Source organism: Muscardinus avellanarius, assembly GCF_963383645.1.
Source record: "Muscardinus avellanarius genome assembly, chromosome: 10".
Classification (NCBI taxonomy): Eukaryota; Metazoa; Chordata; class Mammalia; order Rodentia; family Gliridae; genus Muscardinus; species Muscardinus avellanarius.
The window spans coordinates 63,693,265-63,715,662 of NC_137796.1; the positions used below are offsets into that span (position 1 = coordinate 63,693,265).

Sequence of the window (22,398 nt, forward strand, 5' to 3'; positions counted from 1 at the left end):
AATTTATACATTGAAGGGCATACAAATGTCTCTGTGTTCCTTGGTACTTACCATGACTAGCATATCTATTACTAACCTCCCCTCTTCTGATAGGATCACTTACCAAATCTCTTGAAACGGGTTTTCCTTCAGATACTGCTTCTTTTAGACTAAAAGTGAAGATACTCACGAACCTCCGTCTCTTTGCCAGGATGCTGAACGCAGTGTGATGTTCTCTCTAAGCAGGACACGTACTGGAGTGAGGCAGCCACTGCCTGAGATATAGGGCTGAGGCTCAGTGATCTCACTACCCCTCGGACCTGCAATTACCATTGCTCCTGTAGTAGCAGTGCAGACTTGGGGAGATGAGAACATTTCTGAAAAATATTTCCCAGATGGCAATTATCAAAAACAATTATAAGTTTCTTGCTAGCATCTCTTAAGAGTATGTGGAGTGTTTGGAGAGACTCTTACTTATCCATGATCCCTGGAGGCAGACAGGATCCCCCATGGAGGGAGAAAGTAGAAAATACTGAAGTCTGACATGTAACAGACTGGCAGTGAGCTAGACACATCCCTTTGTATTCCTTGCTTCCTTGAGACATTTTCCACCCCAAATATAGTTCTTCCTATTCTTCATTTCACTGAGTGGCACTATCATTTAAGCTATTAGTAGAAAAATGTGATTATACAAAATACCTGGGAAGAATTAAACACACACACACACACACACACACACACACACACACACACGAATATGATGCCAATAGTTCACATTAGACACTATTACACTCATCTGCACAAATACCAGTCCCTTGATTTGAACTCATCTGCACAATTGATGCCAATCAATGCTGACATTGTTTCTTGTGAAAGTAAAAATTTTATTTTTATTGATTTCTGAATGTATAGTTCAATTTAATGCCTTTATATTTTGATCCAATATATGGCAATGAATCTCCGCATGCTGTAACAATTAGTATTATTTTTTAAATGGGGATGTAACACTAACAGCTGCTACCTATAAAATAAAGCACACAAGCCGGGCGTGGTGGCGCATGCTTGTAATCCCAGCATTTGGGAGGCTGAGACTGGAGGACCGCGGTTCGCGGACAGCCTCAGCTACTTAGTGAGGCCCTCTGTGATTCAGTTAGACCCGGTTTCAAAATAAAGAATAAAAAATAGGGCTGGAGGTGTAGCTCGGAGATTGAATGTCCCGGGTTCCATCCCCAGACCTGCAAAAAAAAAAAAAAAAAAAGCACACAATTATTTTGGTGGTTTTACAAATTGTTTTTTCCAGGTGAAAAGACTACAAAAATTATTAAAAATTAGAGAACACTGAGAATATATTAAAGTTTGACATCTTTATAGTATTTCCATTTTACCCTGAAAGTTAACTTAAAAAATATGACCTTATTGGAAGAGGTCATCTTGCTGATATTATAAAAAAAATTAGGTGAGTGCAAGAAATAGTATCACTGATATGCAGGATTTTTGCAAATAGTTTTCTCCCCAAATAATTAGAAAAATGTCAAAGATTTAAAACAAATGTAGTGGTCCCTAAACTATTTTGAAGGCAGGTAGCTTAGTCTAAGCTAAAATATTTTTTCACTTATAGTAATCATCCTCCCCTCAAATGCCCTTTTAAAAAAATGCATGAAACAGTACAATAGCAATGATCAAAGCACAAACTGTATTTTCAAGAACAGAAAAACTCTAGTGCTCAAAGATAGTAGAAAGCAGATTTCTTTGGGGATATCAATTAGTCTATTTTCATTATGAAGATTTCTCTTTTCTATTACAGGGAGAGTCTGCTCCATTTGATGTTACTGTTCCATTTACACGGTTTTCTGTTCCTTTTCTAGAAGACCTGCCTTTAGTCACTGTTGGTTTCTTCCTCACAGGTGGTGCCTGAAGTAGAGTGTTCCCTCCACCTCCAAAGCTGAAAATTAATGAACTTCCACATCATGAAAGCTTGGGTAATGCAAGTAGATGCCAGCATGGCAATTCTAACAGCCAACACAATCTAGCTTCTGATTCTCTGCTCTTGCAAGGCCAAAACCAACAGTAAGTACTGAAAGAATTAAAGTCAGAATCTTCCCCAAACAAAAAGAACTGCCCACGGAGAAAATCCTTTCTGATACTTTTCATCACTAATATAAAACAGGCGGGAAATGTGAAAAGAAATACAACAAAATAATGCAGCGCCAGGAGAATAAGTCCTAGATGATTCGAGTTCAAAAGATCAGCTCCAACAATGTGAAAGAGGTAAAGACCAACGTGGACAAGCTGCCGGGGAGTCTCTTCTTTTTTAAAGGTTTTCTGGAAGTAGAGTTCCGGGAAAGCATGCAACCAGGAAGCCAACTGCGATATGGAGAAAAACTTCATTTGAAATGTCATGAGTTTATGGGGCTCAGCCCTCCACAAGATCATTGGATCTGAGATGTAGTTTTCAGGGATTAGAACGAATGTGCCCTAAACACAAGCAAAGAGGTAGAACGCACTAAGCTGGCCAGATTCATTAAACGTGCTGTGTTTTGTTTTGGAGAAGTGCATTCGCCTGTTAATTTTCTGTCGCAGGGAGGGTAACATCGTACTGAAGAGTAATAAAAATGATAGCAGCTTTTGCTGCTATCTCGAACATGAGCCCCAGCAGGAAGACCGTCGCCATGCAGGAGACGATGTCCGCGTGATTCTGCAGGACCAATTCGTGGCTCAGGACCTGGGGCTCTTCTTGCGAATCGCCATGGTGGGCGCCGCTGCAACTCGCTGGGGCTTGACTTCCCATCACACAGCCAGTACCCAGCCACCAGGGCTGCCTGGGGAGGGGGGGGACCAATGCTGAAATTTTATAGGAAAAATATACTCACCAATCTTGACCCCATTTAGTGAGAGGAGGGAGAAACAGAAAAAAAAATGTCCATATAAGGAACAGAGAAGTTTATTTTCTTTTCTCTTTTTTCTAATTTTTCAACTCCTTTTTTTCTCTTTAGTTTTTTCATTGTTGTTGGAGATTGAAAACAGAACCTTTTGCATGCTGGGCAAGTCTCTACCACTGACCTACAACTTTCGTCCTCTTAAGATCCTGAGATACAAATACTTTGCGTTTTTCTCTTTATTTTAGGTGTTGGGGATTTAACCCAGAGCCTTGTGCATGCTAAGCAAGTACTCTACCACTGAGACTAGACCTATAGATAAGGTTCTTAAAGAGTTCATTGGAAATGACAAGAGCAGGATCTGATGGCTTGGTCCACTGTCTTCATCAGATATGGTGCTACTAGTATTAATTCAAAAGCCTTAAGTGAAAACCAAAGAAAAGGAGCCTCTTCCATTATTTTCAATCCCTCCAAAAATATTTATAATATATGGCTTAAAATTTCTGTGAAGCCGGGCATGGTGGCGCACGCTTGTAATCCCCGCACTTGGAAGGCTGAGACAGGAGGATCGCACAGGATCGAAGCCAGGCTCAGCTAGTTAGTGAGGCTCTCAGCAACTTAGTGAGACCCTGTTTCCAAATAAAATATAAAATAGGTCTGGGAGTATACCCGGAGGTAGAAAGCCTCTGGGTTCCACCCCCAGTACCACCACCAAAAAAAAAAAAAAAAAAAAAAAAAAAATTCAGCCTTATCACTCAAGGAAAGACCTATGGGGTATTTGAGGCAGTGGAAGTGGATTGGTATGAGACAGAGAGGTAAGAAAGAAGACAAAAAAGGGAGGTAGGAGGATCTTGGGATGATGATGTAATACAGGTAAAAAAAAGTAGCCGGGCGTGGTGGCGCACGCTTGTAATCCCAGCATGAGGGAGACTGAGACCAGAGGATCGCGGTTCCCGGACAGCCTCAGCTACTTAGGGAGGCCTTCTGCAACTCAGTGAGACCCGGTTTCAAAATAAAAAATAAAAAATAGGGCAGGGGCTGTAGCTCAGAGGTAAAATGCCCCTGGGTTCCATCCCCAGACCTGCCAAAAAAAAAAAAAAAAAAGTAAAGGAGAGAAAGTAAAGGGGAAGAAGGGGAAAGGTCATTGAATATCCAAAAGGAGTTAAAGTGCATGGGTGGGCTTGAGCAGGCAAGGGGGCAAAGAGGTAAGGGATATGAAAAATTAGAGCCTACTTAATACTAAAGACGTAGGACATAAGGTCTCTCCTTTCATTGAAATACATTTTAAGGCCATATTTTATAAATATTTTTGGAGGGATTGAAAATAATGGAAATAAAGAGGCTCCTTGAGCTGGTGAGTCAGTGTGAAAAGTGGTCATAGTCAGCAGCTGGTAAAATTCACAGACAATTTAACGTCTCTGAGTTGTTCATAAACATGGTTGACGAGAAGATGTGAATGCACAGGAGGTAGGATGCCCTAAGACAAACATAGAGTGTGGCAAACGAAGTAGAGTCTGGAGAGAGAGCATGAGCCTGGGCAGGAGAGAGACTAGATGTGGCAATGAGGGTGCTTGGGAGGGTAGTGGATTGAGACAGCTAATCAGCCTAGGAGATCCAAGAACAGCAAAAGAAAGAGCAGAAAAAGCAAGTTAAAAGATGGGCACATCTAAATTTTAAGAAAAACAATTTGAAGATACACTTTTTACAGCAATGTGGTATAACTGAAAGGTATACAAAGACACCAAAGGAACCAAAGAAAGTGTCCTGATTCTCAAGTATACATTTACAGAATAGTAGGATGAAGAGAAATAATCCCAGGAGAAAAATGGAGAAAGATAAGGTTGTGCGTAATTTATTTGTTGTTGTTGTTGTTGTTGTTGTTGTTGTTGTTGTGAGTTGAGGATGCCTGAGAGTTGAAGTTGGACACTTGGTTTTGTGGGTCATAGAGATCATGGGGAATGGACCAAGATATTGGAACTGGGAGTGGATATAAGACAAGAGGACGAGAGGCACTGATGATGGCACTTGAATGTGTAATGGAAGTGCTGGATAGAGGTTCAAAGGCCCCAGGAACAAAGGGGTGACTGTGAAGTCACAGGATCAAGTATGTGTGTGTGTGTGTGTGTGTGTGTGTGTGTGTGTGTGTGTGAATATAGGTGGAGAGTGGGTTCCTGGAGGTGAGAGTTGGTGGAGGTTCAGTGTATAGTTAAAGCTCACAGGGTGAAGGAATGCAGGGTTTGGGTCCACAAATATTAAAAAATGAGAAATGAAGCTGGGGATGAGGGAACTGACAGAGGGCAGATTAGAGGTCACCATTTGATTTTCTAATTTATTCATTACTTTGTATAAATGATTACATCTCAATAGTTAGTTTTGTTTGTTTTGTGTAGTAGGAATTGTACCCAGGAACATTCTACCTCCCAGCTACACTCCCAGCCCTTTTTTATTTTTTATTTTGATACAAGGTCTTGCTAAGTTCCTGAGGCTCTCCTCGAATGTGTGATCCTCCTGTCTGTCTCCTAAGTACTGGGATTACAAATATGTACGACCACACCAAGATTGGTTAGTTTTTCATCATAGATTCAGTGCCAAAACTTTTCTTTTTTTTTTTATAATGCCTCTAAAAACTCTTATTGAGCATACAGTAGAGAATATAAGCTAAAATTTGGGCAAACAAAATTTGGCAGTATTTGTTTTCCTTATGGATACCTGGTTCATGATGTGATGTTGGTGGGTCTGGCAGGCAGTCTTTTTTATTGGTGTCTTGTGTTACAGATGTTGGAAAGTGGAGCCTGTCATCTGTATCTAAGCTTCTGTGTATTTACTGAAGAATTTTTTTCTTTGCATCAAAAAATTTAAATTCAATTACTAACATAACAGAAATACATTTCTAAAATACAACCCTTTAGATGGAGTGGCATCAGCAGGATGGCAGAAAAGGAGCTTTCTATCTTTGTGCGTGGGGTTTAATATGGATTAAACCCAGGAGCATTCTACCTCTGAGCTACACCTCCAGTGGTTTGTAATTTTATTTTAGAAACAGGGTCTTGCAAAGTTAAAGCATACTGTCTTTGAAACTGTGATCCTCCTTTCTCAGCCTCTCAAGTACTCGGATGACAGGCATGGGCCACCATGCCTGATTAGAACTTTCTACCATAATCTTTTGCAGAAAATTTGGTAGTCCCACCTATACCAAGCTGAGAAAGAGGACCTTTGTGAGAGTCTGGAAGTCCAAGGGAAAAGTTTCAGCACACAGAGCAAAAATTCAGAGAATAGCTGGATTTCAGGAGGTAAGAATTACATTTCCACTTTACCTACATTCCATTTTTCCAGTCACTAGTCCCATAGGCCCACTATTTCTCTATGGAGCAATGTCAGAGGGTAGCATGTAAGCACCTGGCTGAGCGGGGTGCTACTAAGAGGAACTCCTGACCCCTATTAAAATACTGAGGTTGTGTAAAGGCTGAGTGGTTGAGAGAGGCCAAGAGCAGGGATGAGAAGCTTTGTGTCCTTCTGGTCGCAGCACATACCAGTCTGCCACTAGCTGCCCCCAGGCACTCAGATGCTCCCCTATGCCCTTCCTTTCCCTGCCAGGGCATCACCTGAATGCTCCCCCATGGAGAGTAAGCACAAGCTTCTCTAGCAGACAGCTAGCTCTGCTGCAGGACTCAGAAAAGGCACATTAATCTCAGCCTTTCAGGACACTGTCCAAGGGGGATAAAGGGGAGGTGATCAGCACTGAGCCTGGCTTTATATTGAGGTACAACTGACAAATACATTTGTATGCATTTAAGGTGTACAACTTGAGGATTTGGTATAAGTATATATTGTGGAATCATTGCCATTAGCAAAACTATCACTTGACGTGTGTGTGTGTATGTGTGTGTGTGTGTGTGTGTGTGTGTGTGTGAGAGAGAGGGGGGGGGAGCAGTGATGAATAATCTTGGTAAATCTCAAGAATGCTAACATAATGGAAATACCAATGCCTGTAATCCCAGTACTTGGGGGGCTGAGACAGGAGAATCGTAGGTTCAAAGCCAGCCTCAGCAACATAGTGAGGCTCTAAGAAACCTATTCTTTCCAAATAAAGAAATAAAATTGGTCTGGGGGCATATCTTGGAGATAGGATGCCTCTAGGTTCAATTCCCAGAAATGGTATTGCTGGATTATATGGTAGGTTCATTCCCATTCTTCTGGGGGTCCTCCACACTGTTTTTCCAAGTGGTTGCACTAATTTGCAATCTCACCAACAATGTATTAGAATTCCCACTTCTCTACATCCTTACCAGTATTTATTGTTGTTTGTGTTTTGAATGATTGCCACTGTAGTTGGGGGTTAGGTGAAATCTCAGGGTAGTTTTGATTTGCATCTCTCTGATTGCTAATGATATTGATTCTTGTTCTCATTAATTGGCAGGGCTGCTATTTTTAATATTTTTATTTCAGATTCTGGTTGGTGTATGAAAATAATTGGTAGTGGATTTAATAATGACACTGGGTGCCTCTATTGCTGCTACCATCGCCTGAGAACAGTGGATTCCAGCTCCTTTGTTGTCCCAACTTGAACTCTCACCAGTAATTCTCCAAGGTCTCCTTCCAGGCCATTAACATGGGGCTGAGGGCGCCTCATTGTTCTCTCATATTTTGAGGCTCTACCTTCTTTGACTGAACAGCTACTGGTTCCTCTCCACCATGCAGGGGGCCACTTTGGGACTATTAAGCCTTTAATCATGTGCACCAATATGATAACTTTTCTAATATAATCATACATGCACATATCCCGTTGGCTCTCTTCCTGTAAAGAACTCTGACCAATGCACCATTTCTTCTAGATTTTCAAATATATTGGCATATATGTTTCTGAAGTAGTTTCTGTGTTCTATGTGGTGTAAGCCAGTTTTTAAATTTTCTTCGGAATCCATTATTTGATTTATTGAGCTTTTCATTTCTACAAGTTCTGTTTGGTGCTTTTTCAGAAACTTTATCTCATTATTAAAACACTCTTCCATGTCTTGTATTTTCTTAGTTCATTCCCTAGCTTCTTTTAAAATTCATTGATTTTTTTTTTTTTTTTTTTTTTTTTGGTGGTACTGGGGTTCCTGGAAGCCCTTCTACCTCGGGGCTACATTCCCAGACCTATTTTTACATTTTCATTTTGGAAACAGGGTCTCCTAAGCCAGCGCGCGGCTGGCTTCGAACCTGCGTGATCCTCCTGTCTCCGCCTCCCAAGCGCGGGGATTACAAGCGTGCGCCACCACGCCCGGCTAAAATTCATTGATCATTTTAACCATCAACTTTTTTTTTGCATGTACTGGAGATGGAATCCAGGGGCATTTTACCTCCAAGTACCCACCCAGTCTTGTTTTTCATTCTTTTATTTTTGAAACAGGGTCTCACTAAGTTGCAAAGAGCTTCACAAAGTAGCTGAGGCTAACCGCAAACCATGATCCTCCTTTCTCAGCCTCCTAAATGCTGGGATTACAAGCGTGCACCACCAAGCCCAGCAACCATCAACTTTTTTTTTTTTTTTTTGGTGGTACTGGGGTTCCTGGAAACCCTTCTACCTCCGGGCTACACTCCCAGACCTATTTTTTATACTTTTTATTTGCAGACAGGGTCTCTTAAGCCAGCAAGGCTGGCTTCGAACCTGCGTGATCCTCCTGTCTCCGCCTCCTAAATGCAGGGATTACAAGCGTGCCATGCCCAGCAACCATCAACTTTTTAAATTCTCTGTATGTGGTTTCGTCCCCGTCAACATCTATGAGTTCGCAGTGTGGGTAATAGATATTGAAAGCATCTGTTTAGTAATTTTTCTCAGGTTCCGAATTTGCTCATTTGGATGAAATAGAGTCCTTTTTTTTTTCTTTTATGTGGAGGACCTTTATCAAGAATTATCTCTTTACAAGAAGCTATAGGCTTATATGTTAGCATCAATAGGTCTTATTAGCATAGCTGGCACACTAAATCCAGCTTGCAGGGCCTGAAGAGACTGCCCAGCAATAACACTAGTAATTTATTTATTTTTATTTTTTGTGATACTGGGGATGGAATCCAGGGGCATTCTAGCTCTAAGCTACACTCCTAGCACAATTTTTTATTATTTATTTTGAAACAGGGTCTCACTGAGTTGCAAAGGGCCTCACTAGGTAGCTGAGGCTGTCTGTGAACCATGATCCTCCTGTCTCAGCCTCCCAAATGCTGGGATTACAAGCATGCGCCAAAACACCTGGCTAAAATATTTTCTTGAAGAGTATTTTTATTCAAATATTTGTTCAGAAAATGTTATGTTATCTTCCAAGTTATACATTATTTATGCTTAAACCTGCTGTGGAATATAATACAATATTCGTATAATTTATTTAAATGATAAAACACGAAAGCTCAAAATAAATCAACTCAAAAGGGCTATTTCATTATATATACCCAAACCATCTCCAGAACAAATGAACTATTCCTAAAATCATAGATATCAAGCCAGGTGAGGTGGAGCATTCCTGTAATCCTGGTGATTGGGAGGCTGAGACAGGAGGATCGCACAGGTTCGAAGCCAGCCTCAGCTACTGAGTGAGGCTCTCAGCAACTAAGTGAGGCCCTATTTCAAAATAAAGTATAAAATAGGTCTGGGAGTGTAGCCCGGAGGTAGAAAAGCCCCTGGGTTCCACCCCCACTATCTCATACACACACACACACACACACACACACACACACACACACACACACAAATCACAGATTTCGTAGGCGGGGTTTTATGTTTGTTTGGTTTTTACTTTTTTGGCTCATTATAGTTTTACACAGTGATGGAGTTCACAGCGATAGTGACACAGATGCACGCATCCCCCCCATTCCTCCCTTTTGAGGTCATCATTGATATTCTCACATACTTAAATAATGTCAATTGAAGTGCTTCCTTTAGTAATTCTTCCTCTTCCCCCTTCCAGGAACCCTCTTCCAAAACACCTCTTCCTCTGCTGGGATTTCTCCTCCATTATCTGAAGTCTCTCTTGTATCCTCATTACTTCTTAGCCTCTGCGTATGAGAGAAAACATATGATCCTACACTTTCTGTGACTGGCTAATCTCATTTAACATAATGTTCTCCATACATTTTCCTCCAAACGACATGGTAATTTAAAGGTCAACCATAAACCAACAATATTTAAAAACACATTGCTAATGTTCTGAACAAGTCTATTAACCAAGGAGAAAGTTGTGTGAGAACAATATAAAATAGATCGAAAAGTTAACCTAATTTTTATCATTATTACTAGTTACTAGTATTTTTACCATCTTACTAGTGATAATTTACTTACTAAGTTGTGTGGAATAATGGTCAAAAATAAAGAAAAATAGAGGAAAAAGGAGAAAGGAAAATGAAAAGTAGGGCAGGGAGAAGAAGGGAGATAAACGAAGAAAATAAGAGGAAGGAAGGAAGAAAAGGAGGGAAATCCGTTGAAGAAGGAAAAAAGTGGTATCAAGGAAAAATCCAATTAATGTAAAGACTTTACACAGTAGATCCATAACAAAAACATAGTAAAGGAGGACATAACAAATCTTGTTACACAAAATTCCTATTACAATAAACTATGTCATGCAACAATTCCATGTTGTATTTGATGAAATGTTTTTAGGTGGAGATGTGTTTTTGCACATGCCTTCCTGGCTATAAAAACAAGAAAGGGCTGGTCCTTGTGGGTTTCCATGCTTTGGGTTAGGCAATACGAACAGAAATGTGGGAAGACAAAGCTCTTCGGGGTGCAGAGTGGAAGTACAGGACGGGGGCCAGCCAGGGAAGGCCATGCTGTAGGGGAAATGTGGGGGGACCACTGGTATTCTGTGTGTGGCATTAGCAGGTGGCTCCCTGCTCACAGGCTCCACCCTCCCTGCCAAAAGCACTGGGCTGCTGTGAGCTTCAGATGTGCACAACGCTCTCCAACCTCAGCCTTTTCTAGTGGAGGCCATGCAGGTGTGGTAGAGCACAGCTTCCCAAACTCTCCCTGCATTCCTGCAGTTCAGACATGCTGGCAGTGACTGCCAGTGTCAGAAGTGTGTGCCATCCTTTCCTCACTGTCCCCTTTCACTTTCAAGCTATTTTTAAGGTTAAGACAGTTTGGGGCATAGAAAGAAGACTGGAAGAATGGACTGAGGTTCAAGAATTGGAAGTGGAGACAGGGCAGGAGGAAGGACATTTTTGTGGGAAGCCATTAAGGTATTCCCCTAAAAGAATATTTCTGACTCAGCTGACTGTCCTTCACCCAGAGTCAACAAGGTTTGGGATCATGGAAAGTTCAAAGTAAAAGGTCTGAGAGAAAATCAGGTAGTGATGGCACGAGGGTATTGATTAACCTACCTGTAATATATGAGCTTTGGATTGGTCTGTATTGTATTCTGGTGGTGATAGCACAAGGATGTTGATTGCCCTGTAGCTGTATAAATACCCCAGGAGTGGAGAGGCAGAAGAGAGAGATGATATTGACCCAGAAGTAGGCATCGGTGAGTAGGTTGGCCAATAGGTAGACCAGTAGAAATATTGACCCAGGAGCAGGGGTCGGCCAGTAGAGATAGTAGGCTGGTGCCCCTTCCACGTTAGAATTTTAAAAAATTATTTGAATCAAATTCATAAGAGTTTAATTCTTCATCCTCACGCCTCTCTTCTGAATCTGTACTTTTGCCGGCTGGCTCCGGCACATTTTGCAGGTGTGATAAAAGCTAAAGAGAGCAGACTGAAGTCCTTCGAATAGTGTCATAGTTAAGGACATCAAATAGGCTACAGAGAGAAGTAGGGGCTGTAAGACAGAACACCAATCATGGATGATTTCTAGACATGTCTTCATTGCTCACCCTCATTCCCGTAGGCTGCTTGCAACCCGCTCCGGGAACATGTTCAGGCTGCCTGCCAAGAAGTTGGGAGCCAGGTGGCTGCTACTGTGCTGAGAGCGAGAATTCATAAAAGAACTGCTACTTCCAAGCTTTTCCAAGTTTCAATCCTTGCGGGAGACTGCAGAGCTTTCAAGTAACTAAGCCAGGCAGATAATGCCTGTGCAACCGTTTTCTAGATGAGGAGACTGATTCCTGTGACTCTAGCTCCACTATCTTTCCAGAATCCCCTCCCAATAAAGAAATGTGTCACCAAGATACAGAATATGTTCTGCAGTGGGGAAGTGAGGATAAAAAGAGTCAGGAACAGACACAATGGCCAGAAAATTAGGAAGAAAAGCCAACTCCAAAGATGAGGTGATTTTACCCTGAGATAAGAGACAGCAAAGAAGGCCATAAAGTGGGAGAGTGTGGAGCCCTCTGTGAGGCTGAACAGATTGGGGTTTTGCCATAAGAGCTGCGTGTAAAGGTATATTCAGTCTGTGAAATCCCATTGAGCTGTGCATTCATCAACTTTATATATTATTGTCAACATCATCATCATTATTCTCATCATCACTGGAAATGGTGATTGAACCTAGGGGTGTACTATCTCTGAACTACACCAGCCTTTTTGTTTTATTATTATTGTTATTAGTATTAGTAGTAGTAGTAGTAGTAGTAGTAGTAGTAGTAGTAGTGATTGAATCCAGGAACATTTCACATCCAAGCTGTACCTCCATCACTTTTTATTTTTTATTTGGAAACAGATTTTTCTAAGTTACTAAGGATCTTGCTAAATTGCTGAGGCTGGCCCCAAATCTATGATCTTCCTGTCTCTGCCTCCCAAGTTTTGGGATTATAAGTATGAACCATCACACCCTGCTCATGGAAATATTTTTTTATTTTTTTTATTGGTGCACTGTATTCATACATCATAGTGGGATACAAACTTTTGTAGACATACATGCACACATCGCCCAGTCAGCCCCCACCGGATCCCCACCCCATTCTCTCCCCATCCCTCCTTCCCATGCTTGGCTTAGTGGTTGACATCTAGTATTATAGCAATTTATCCAAAATTAAAAATGATAATTTCACATAACAGTTTCATTTGTCTGATACCAAGCTTTTGATGACTTAAAGATAACATTTCAATATTTCTTTTTGCTTTCTTTCTTACCAGAGAATATTTTTTTCTATTTTTTTAGGTGAAACTATCATATATTTATATATTTATTTTTCAGAAAAAAATCTATCCTGATATGGAATATGGACTCTAGATACCCAAAACGATCTTGAAAAAGAACAAAGCTAGAAGATATATATTTTCTGATTTCAAACCATATAAAGCTACAATAATTGAAACAGTGTAGTACTGTTCTAAAGGCAGATATATACACCACTGGAGTTAAATAAAAGCCTTGAGCTAAATTCTCCCTATATTGTCAAGTTATTTTTGACAAGGTTTCCACGAACATTTGGTGGTGGAAATAATAATCTTTTAACTAAATATTGTTGAAAAATAATACTTACATGGAAATGAATAAAATTGGACCCTTACCTAATCCCATATACAAATATTAACTCAAAATAGATAAAAGACCTAAATATAAATCTTAAGACTATAAACTTTTAGAAGAAAATCTGGGTCATAAAACCTCACAACATTGAAATTGGCAGTGATTTCTTGGATATGATTTCAATGGCACAGGCAACAGAAGAGTATACAAATTCCCTAAAAATAAAAAAATATTGTATATCCAAAGACAATGTAAACAGAGTTAAAAGTTACTAATAGAATGGGATAAAATATTTCCAAATGCTATATCTGAAGGTATATTAATATTCCAACTAGACATCCTAAAGATTAACAACAATAAAGGCAAACAATACAATTTAGAGATAGGTAAAAGACTAACATAAATAATGAATCTCCACAGATAACCAATCTTAGTTGTCTGTTGGATGGATAATCTTGTTTCTCTGGTTCTGGTGTGTGTTACCTATTTCTTCTTTGTAGTTAATCTCTTTGAGTATTTTCTCTAGCACTGGTTTTGAAGACATAAATTCCTTCAGTTTCTGTTTGTCATGGAAGCTTCTTATTTTTCCATCTAATTTGTTAGAAAGTTTTGCTGGGTAGGACATTTTTGGCTGGAAGTTGTTTTCTTTCAGAGTTTGGAATATGTTACTCCAAGCCCTTCTGGCTCTCATGACTTGGTTTGGGAAGTCTGGAGTGATTCTAATTGGTTTGCCTCTGAATGTCACTTGGTCCTTTGTTTTTGTTGCCTTTAAGATTCTCTGCTTGGCTTCCACATTGGTCATTTTGACAATTATGTGGCGTGGGGATCCTCTTCTCCGATCCTGTCTAAAGGGAGTTCTATAAGTTTCCTGGACCTGTGTATCAACCTCTTGCTCTATGTTTGAAAATTTTTCTTCTATTACTTCCTTGAAGAGATTGTTGATCCCTTTGGTTTCACTTTCTTTTCCCTCCTCTATTCCAATTATTCTTAGGTTAGCTCTCTTAAAATGGGCCCATATTTCTTCAATGTCAGATTCCTGCTGTCGGATATTTTTTTCTAGATTAGAAACTGTGCGTTCATTTTTGGAATGATCATCTTCTAAGAGCGAGATTCTGTTCTCCATGTGGTCTAATCGGTTGTTCGTGCTTTGAATTGAGGCCTTTACTTCATTAATTGCATCCTTTATCTCTTTTTGGCTCTCTGAGTTCTTTTCGAAGCACCTCTATTATTTCTACAGTTATTTTCCTGATTTGATCTTCTAGAAATCTCTGATTTTCTGTTTTATCGGGTTCTGATGTTGTGGGGTTGTGGGCATTCATTGCTCCAGTGTTATTCCTCTTTAGCATGATTTCAGAAGTTTGTGCCTTCTCTGGGTTCTTCCCTTGGGTCACTATGACTTCGCTTAAGGTGCTCTGGATCTCGAGTCAGTAGTATCTCAGACCCCACTACTCCTTTACTGGGTTGTATCACAGAGTCTCAGACCCAGGGAGTCGATAGAGGCTGCTTTAGACTATGGGGGGTGCCAGGTTGCACGTTCTCCTATGGTGTAATATCTCTGCCACTGCCACTCCCCCACTGGGTCAAGTCCCAGGGAGTACAGTACTGGGATTTCTCCTCTGTGGCCCGCAATTTGACTCACTGTTCTTGAGTACGCAGATGTAGCTGTACTGGACTCGGTGAATTCACTGCTGCTGCCGCCGGTGGCAATATGGTGTCGCTGCCATGCCCTCGGTCATGAGGCTGGCGTATTTTTTCTTCTCTGGTTTTGAGTTCCACTCTGAGTCCCTGCAGCGTGTGCTGAGCTCAGACACTGGGAGCTTTAGATGCTCCCTGTGCCAAAAGATCCTGTCTGCTGTTCCGCAGCACCTCACCTCGGCTTGCTGTAGCCATCCGGTTTGTTCGCCGCTGCCGCGTCCTCGGGCGTGAGGCCGGTGTATCTCCTCTGTGGCTCTGAGCTCTGTTCTCGGTCCGCTTTCTCTCTGGAGCCTGGTGATTTTTTTGTTTCTCTGGTGATGGTGTTTTCTGGCTATGAAAGGCGCTGATTTAGTGGTAATGGAGATTGGTTGTTAGTGGGGCTCATAAGCCCCGCTTTTCTCGGTCGCCATCTTCCCGGAAGTCCCTGGAAATATTTTTTAAAAACACGTATGATTAATAAAAATACATTGAATGAAGGGAAATAAATTAGTATATAAGTACTTTATATTGTCAAGAAAGAGGCTAAAACTTCTAAATAACTATAGTGTAAATTTTTTCAAAATATAGTGTAATTTTTGAGTTGAAATCTAAGATATACTAAGTATAAACCTCCAAAAAAAAAGTGTAAGGCAGGTGTGATAGTGCACACCTCTAATCCTAGAAGTTGGGAGGCTGAGACTGAAGGATTCCAGAGTCTAGGCTATCCTCAGTGACTTAGCAAGTGTCTCTCAGCAACCTAGTGAAAGAGACTCTGTTTTAAAGGAAAAAATAAGGGAGACTGGTGGTGTAGCTCAGAGACAGAATGCTGCTGCTGGGTTCAATCTCTAATACCACAAAAAATGGGTAGCATGTAGAATTATCAACCAGCTATGTCCTAAGCTTTGGGACATAAAATACTAATGGTGGATAAAAGTATGTAGGGTAGAAACAAAATTATTATTGGTTGTTAATTACACTATACCTGACTTAAGTGAACCTATTTCCAGAAAGCAAGGCTGGTAAACAATATTTTTGTCAGGAGCCCTGTATGGACACCACCCTATATTCAGCATAAAGACTTCTGCATTTAAAAAGAATCAAATATTCGATATTTGTGGTCATTCCAATGTGTATATTTAATAGGCTTTATTACTAGGGACATTTTAGGATCACAGAAAAATTGACCATAGGGTAAGAAGATTTCCTGTGTGGGCCCTGCATACTTATAGCCTTCACCAGAAGTAAATTCCCATGCCATCGATGATGCATTTGTTACAACGAAGAATTTTTTTTTTCCACAGGTGAAAATAAGATGACAGATGTCTGACCAGTGATTTAGCATAGGTGTAATGATTAGGTAAAAATTAACTGTATGTAAAAATAGCAGCAATCAAAATTAGCTGTAATAATTGCAGTCTTTCTGAATGTCTGCTTATCATGCTAATAATAAAATAGCCTCACCTTAATCGCAGACCAGAGATGTTTTCAGAATTGACACAACTGCTTTCCTTTGTTAACAGAAATTAACTACATCGCACTCAGAGAAAAATGTCTACTCAAGCAGGCACCACCCAGGTCACTTTCTATGCAATACTAGATATCTTTTTGTGAATATTCTCCTTATTCTTTTTAGTGAGCATGGTGAAAAAGATTACAGTTCTATTTCTACGAATACAGAAGACTCAGGCTAAGATTCTGATGTTGGAGGCTGAGGGGCAGATTGACCTTTTTTTTTTTTTTTTTTTTTTTTTTTTGGTGGTACTGGGGTTCCTGGAAGCCCTTCTACCTCCAGGCTACACTCCCAGACCTATTTTTACATTTTTATTTGGAAACAGGGTCTCCTAAGCCAGCGTGTGCGGCTGGCTTCAAACCTGCGTGATCCTCCTGTCTCTGCCTCCCAAGTGCGGGGATTACAAGCGTGCACCACCACGCCCGGCCAGATTGATTTTAAAAGAACATTTTAAGCATTTTGAAAAAATAGTTTTCATATTCGCTTAAAATGACCCAGAGCACTCACTGTCTACCAGCAAACATCACAATGACTTAGATTAATAGCCCTCAGGAATCAGAGCGGTGTCTAGAATATCTTAACTGCCTGAGTCCATTTTTCAGCAAGGTTTCTGTTTCCTGTGTGGCCTTGACACTCATCCAGTTCAATCCAGAATCCACTTTCGCTAGAAGGATCCCTTACCCAGTCTGTTGAAATGGGTTTTCTCTCACAGATGTTGCTCCCTAGACCAAACGAGAAAATACTCACCAGGTTCTGCCTCTTGCCAGGATGGAGATTGTGGTGCAGTGGTTTCTGAGTGGGGTGTGTGCTGGAAGGAGGCTGCTGGTTCCCAGAATATGGGTCTGAGAATCAGTGACCTCCCCTCCCCTTAGAAAGCTTTTTCCCCAGGTGAGAGTTATGACAAATGATTCTAAGTTCTTTTTAGCATGTCTAGGGGATATTGCAGTGTTTGGAGAAATTCTTACTTATCCATGATCCCTGGAGGTAGATAGTGTCTCCCACAGAGCCAGTGGAAAATACTGAGGTCTGACAGGTGAAGGACTGGCTGTGAGCTAAGCATGTTCTCTCCTTTTTTTTTTTTTTTCATCCATGAGAAGTATTCTGCCCCAATTTTAGTTGACTCTTCTTTTTTTATTTTGCTGAATGGGCAGGAAATGTAGCATTGGGTGAAAGAAGTAAACCCAGTAAGATCTGTAGCTTTAATCACCCCACAGTGATGTAACATGTGACCTTGAAGGAGCAGAGGAAGGATGGCCCCAGTCAAGTCCTGGGGTTGGCACATCTTTGGATTTTCCCACTTTGATATATCCCTCAATGGGTTTATGCAGGCTGCTTAACATACATTCACTGGTGCATTGTAAGTATACATAATATTGGGGTTCAGTGTCATAAAATTATACATGCACACTGACCCTGTCTTTCCCACTGATTTCCAGCCCATCCCGCTCCCCTCCAAGTTCACAATATTAAAGTTGGTATTGAAAAATTTACATATATACCTAGGATTGTTTGAATTATTTCCTTCATCATGTCTTCCTTCTTTCTTCTCTATCTCCCTCCTCAAATAACCTTCATACAAGTCTTTCTACTATTATGCTACATAGACTGGTAGGCTCTAAAAGCTCCTTGTAAGTGGCTCATATGCTTTCTAATTTACTTCTCCTCTCTCTCTCTCTCTCTCTCTCTCTCTCTCTCTCTCTCTCTCCTCTCCATTTATATGAAGTCCCTTTTGTATACCAATATCTCTCTAACTTGCACACAGGAGAGAAAATATTTTTTCTTTTCCAGTCACTTTTTGAGTCTGGCTAATCTCACATAGCATAAAATTCTCCAGTTTCTTACACTGTCCTACAAATGCCAGAATTTTGTCTTACTTTATGGCTGAGTAATTCTCTTGTATTTAGCTTATTCTGGCCCCCAAATTCTTTTGCATTTATATACCACAGTTTCCTAACCCATTCATCTGCTGGAGAAACAAAATCATGTCATTCACAGGTAAAAGGATGAAACTTGTGAATATTATGCTAAGATAGATTGGCTAGAGTCTAGAAACAATCATATATATATTTTCTCTTATATGTGGAAGCTAGATAGAAATACTGAAACAAGGATACCCTCAGGAAGAAGAGCAGAGACTCCAATGGAGTGATAGAGGGGTTTAGCAAAGGGAGGATGTGAATGTAAAGAGTATAACAGGGTGTATTCGCTCAAATCGCCCCCGAAATGGCATGGGGCTTTAATTGTCTTCTGTATTTCTATCTTTTTAATAAATATCTTTAAATCTTCAGCAAGAGTCCGAGCTAACGTGTTTTTACCCTTAGCTCAGGATAAGAACCTGTGGTTTTTCTGTGTTTGGGGTTTTGTTGTGGTTTGAGGGAAATTGTGTCCAGGACCCTAACAGGGGTGCCTGGGAACAGTTTCCCCACAACCATAACATTCCCACACCGCAACATATTTCACCATAACAGATTTGGCGCCCAACATGAGGCACGTGGCTCTGTATTTTCACGGGATTTTTTTGGCCAGTGTGTCGGTGGGCAGCAGCAGCTTTAGCTGCAGCTGTTGGGCTGTTGAGCTTTAAAACAACTATAGAGCAGCCTTTGCATCATGGCATCTCTGAAAGTGAATTCCAGGGCATCTCACCAGTGGTCCGAAAGCCACTGCATCTTGAAGGCTGGAAGCTTTCAGACTTCAGATGGTATTACAGACAGACCCTGACAAAGACATCTATCGAAGCCCTTTGGATGGTCATAGAAACACACAACACGGACCCATCTGATTTCCCCATGCCAATTACATACATGTGTACCCTAAGCCGGGGCCCCCTTACGTCACCCCTGTTCAGCTCGAAGAAGCTCAATGAGTCATAGCCTTTATTACTTTGCTATGGGTACATATATGTAATAATAATAATGGGAGAAAAGTGATGGGAAAAAAAGAGTATAACAGTTGAAATAATGCTACTTGTGTATACAAAGTTGTCAATTTCAGTCTTCAAGAAATGTATGAGGAAGGGTGATGGAACCCTGAAGAAAGAGCTCCAAGAATTGTATGCATGATTGTTTCTATCACTCTACTACCAAATATGATGTATAATTACATTGCACCAAAGAAAAGTATGTTAACAAAGAAAATGGACAACAGAGAAGGATTCAGCACAGAATGTTCAGGAAAATGGAGCACAAATCATCAACCATAACATGTTTTATTGGGAAATTTATCCCAATTATATTAAGTATTAAATTACATATAAAACACTCTCTTTTATGAGCCAATATTATTAGACTCTATTTATTTGAACATGTTTGTTCAGGAAAATAGCTGATCTGAGGAAAATCATGGTGAAGAACAGTACATCTTTCTTCATAAGCAGTTATGACAAGAATTATAGGAGATAAAAATAATGCATATTCAATGAACTTTCACCAGTTACTCACCAGAATGGCAAAATAATTCTCAAATAAAATAATTTTATGGTAAAAAAATGTTCATTGTTTTCAGAAATATCATTAAAAATCTAGATTTCACATTTCTTATGTACTGTCTAATATTGCTTCATGGGCAATCAATATAATTCAAAAGATATGAAGAAACACATACAACTGCATATATACAGTGTATGCTTGGGGGAATGGGAAAGGAGGGTGCAGATTCAAAGTTCAAAGGCAGCCTCAGCCATTAGTGACATCCTGTTTCTTTCTTTTTTTTTTTTTTTGGTGGTACTGAGGGTGGAACCCAGAGGCTTTCTACCTCCGGGCTATACTCCCAGACCCATTTTATATTTTATTTGGAGACAGGGTCTCACTAAGTTGCTGAGAGCCTCACCAAGTAGCTGAGGCTGACTTCGAACCTGTGCGATCCTCCTGTCTCAGCCTCCCAAGCGCGGGGATTACAAGTGTGTGCCACCACACCCGGCTTGTAACATTCTGTTTCTAAATAAAAAACAAATATGGTCTGAGATGGACTTGGAGGTAAAGGTCCACTGGGTTCCATCCCCTGAAACACACACACACACACACACACACACACACACACACAAAACAATATACAAATGTGTATGTGTTTGTGTGTAAGTTTGCATACATAGTTGTATACCACTCACTTACAATGTGACTTTTATTACTCTATGGGGCTGGGAAAATGAGTGAATCAACAATTGAATTACATGCAAACACATGTTTCTCATAATATTAGATGTTTTTGTATTCTTTTTCCAGACAAAGCTGAGCCTGGAAACACTAGAGTTCACGCTCAGGAGCACGAAGGGGCTGACTGTTGGGAAACAGCCAGCCACCATCGCAGCCATGTTCACCAGGAACCAATTGGAATGATAAATAATAGTCACATAAATTTGAAAATTACAGGAAAGTGTGTAGAAACAGACAAAGGTGCTCACCAGGAGAAGGATGGTTTTAGTAGCTCTGGTCTCCGGAGAAGATCTGGGGGAGGTGGTTGTATGAATGTGTCTCATTCTCTGCTTGTGCCTGTACAGGATGAAAACCATGGAGCTGCTGGCCCAGAGCATGAGTCCCACACACACCACATCAGGGAAGGACAGCAACACTGCAAAGAGTGTGTTTGTGGTGTTGTCAAGACGAACACTAGAACAGTATACATGATCTTTTAGACTTGTGCTGTTTTTATTGCTTGATTTTTCAGTCATATACACAAGAACAATAACATTTACAAGGATAGAGACGATCCAGCTGAGGAAGATAAAGGAGGCAATGTACCTGGGGGCTTTCCCTTTAAGCTCTGCCCACCTGGAATCCCTGGGGCTGATCATAATGGCCTGGAAGACACTCAGGAGGCAAGTGCTGCCAATGGACACGCCCCTGCCCACTCTGTGAATGTAAAAAAGTAGTTTGCATCCAATGTCACTAAGGAGAATATTCAAACCAAAAGCCGCCATGGTCTGGGGAATTCCTTTACTTAGAAGAGTTAAGATGTTAGCGACAATCAAGTGCTTAATAATCAGGTCTGTGGGCCTTAACCTGCACCCAGAGAGGCAAAGGAACAGGTGATTGTAGAGAAGAGAGAAATTGCCCAGAATTCCAAGCACTGTCTGGGACAGAAAGATCATTCCTACGGCCACATGCCTGGCTTCCATCCTGCGAGTTCCCTGCGGTTCCGGCCCCAAAGTCCTGGGTGGGCACACAGGGTCTGGGCTGTGCGTCTGGTCAGCAGAAATCCAGCATTCCCCACTCACCGAAGTCCTTTTCCTCGAAAATGGTTCTCCTTTTCCTCGAAGATTGCTCGTAGGCTGTGTGACGTTTCACAAGACTGAGTTACATGAAAATTCCTGAGTGAAGGAGGCACACATGGAACCTGTTTGAATCTATACAGTCTTGAGTCAGGCGCTGCTGTGACCTTGTACAGGTAGAGAACATCATGCAGAGTTGCTTTGTCTAAATTCACAATCTGATCACTCTCTAGACAGAACGTGAATCTGGCTCAGTAGAAACGGGGAGTACAGTGATCTTTGCCCTTCACTAAGTGGTGGTAAGTGGTGTCTTCAAGCACTCTGTTCTCTGTTTCTGTATTTAATTTTGTTTTTCTACATAACCATTGTTTTCTAAACTGGTGATATTTTATAACATTTTTGGAATGAGACTTGTCAAGATTCATTCTATAGGTCAATATCTGTCATGATAGAACATTTAGATAATATAATAAATGGAGATACCCCAAGGCAGCTGGTCCCTAACAAGTTCTGTGCATGAGGCCATCAGGGCTCCATATCAGCAGAGCTGCTCTGTGACTCACCTGGGTTTATGTTAGGATCTAAGTACAATGCCCCCAATCACAGGAATTGTTCCACAATTACCTGCCATGTCTTTACTTTGAAACATGCAACACTAACACAGGATAATAGTATGCAGGGAAGAATTCATGTTAGTTAACACCGGACTTAAGGAAAACGATTTCCAAAAAGCAAGTTTGTTGAAAGATTCTAAATTAGGGTTTCTATGCTGAAAGAGACA

General features: G+C 40.8%; 1 protein-coding gene and 1 pseudogene across 2 annotated transcripts; both read right to left on the bottom strand.

The window, feature by feature from the left end:
• Positions 1-1,755: 1,755 nt before the first annotated feature.
• Positions 1,756-7,485, bottom strand: LOC308268593 (translocating chain-associated membrane protein 1-like; annotated as a pseudogene). Its single transcript has 2 exons — positions 7,373-7,485; positions 1,756-2,798 (listed from the first exon to the last, which is right to left on the bottom strand). The product of its transcript is annotated as a translocating chain-associated membrane protein 1-like (transcript).
• A 4,209-nt stretch (positions 7,486-11,694) lies between these two features.
• Positions 11,695-21,524, bottom strand: LOC308268594 (vomeronasal type-1 receptor 4-like; the record flags this gene model as incomplete). The annotated part of the gene is made up of 2 exons (XM_080703710.1): positions 11,695-11,781; positions 20,580-21,524. 2 exons carry the CDS (start codon positions 21,522-21,524, stop codon positions 11,695-11,697), a joined length of 1,032 nt encoding a protein of 343 aa, XP_080559836.1.
• Between the last annotated feature and the right edge of the window lie 874 nt (positions 21,525-22,398).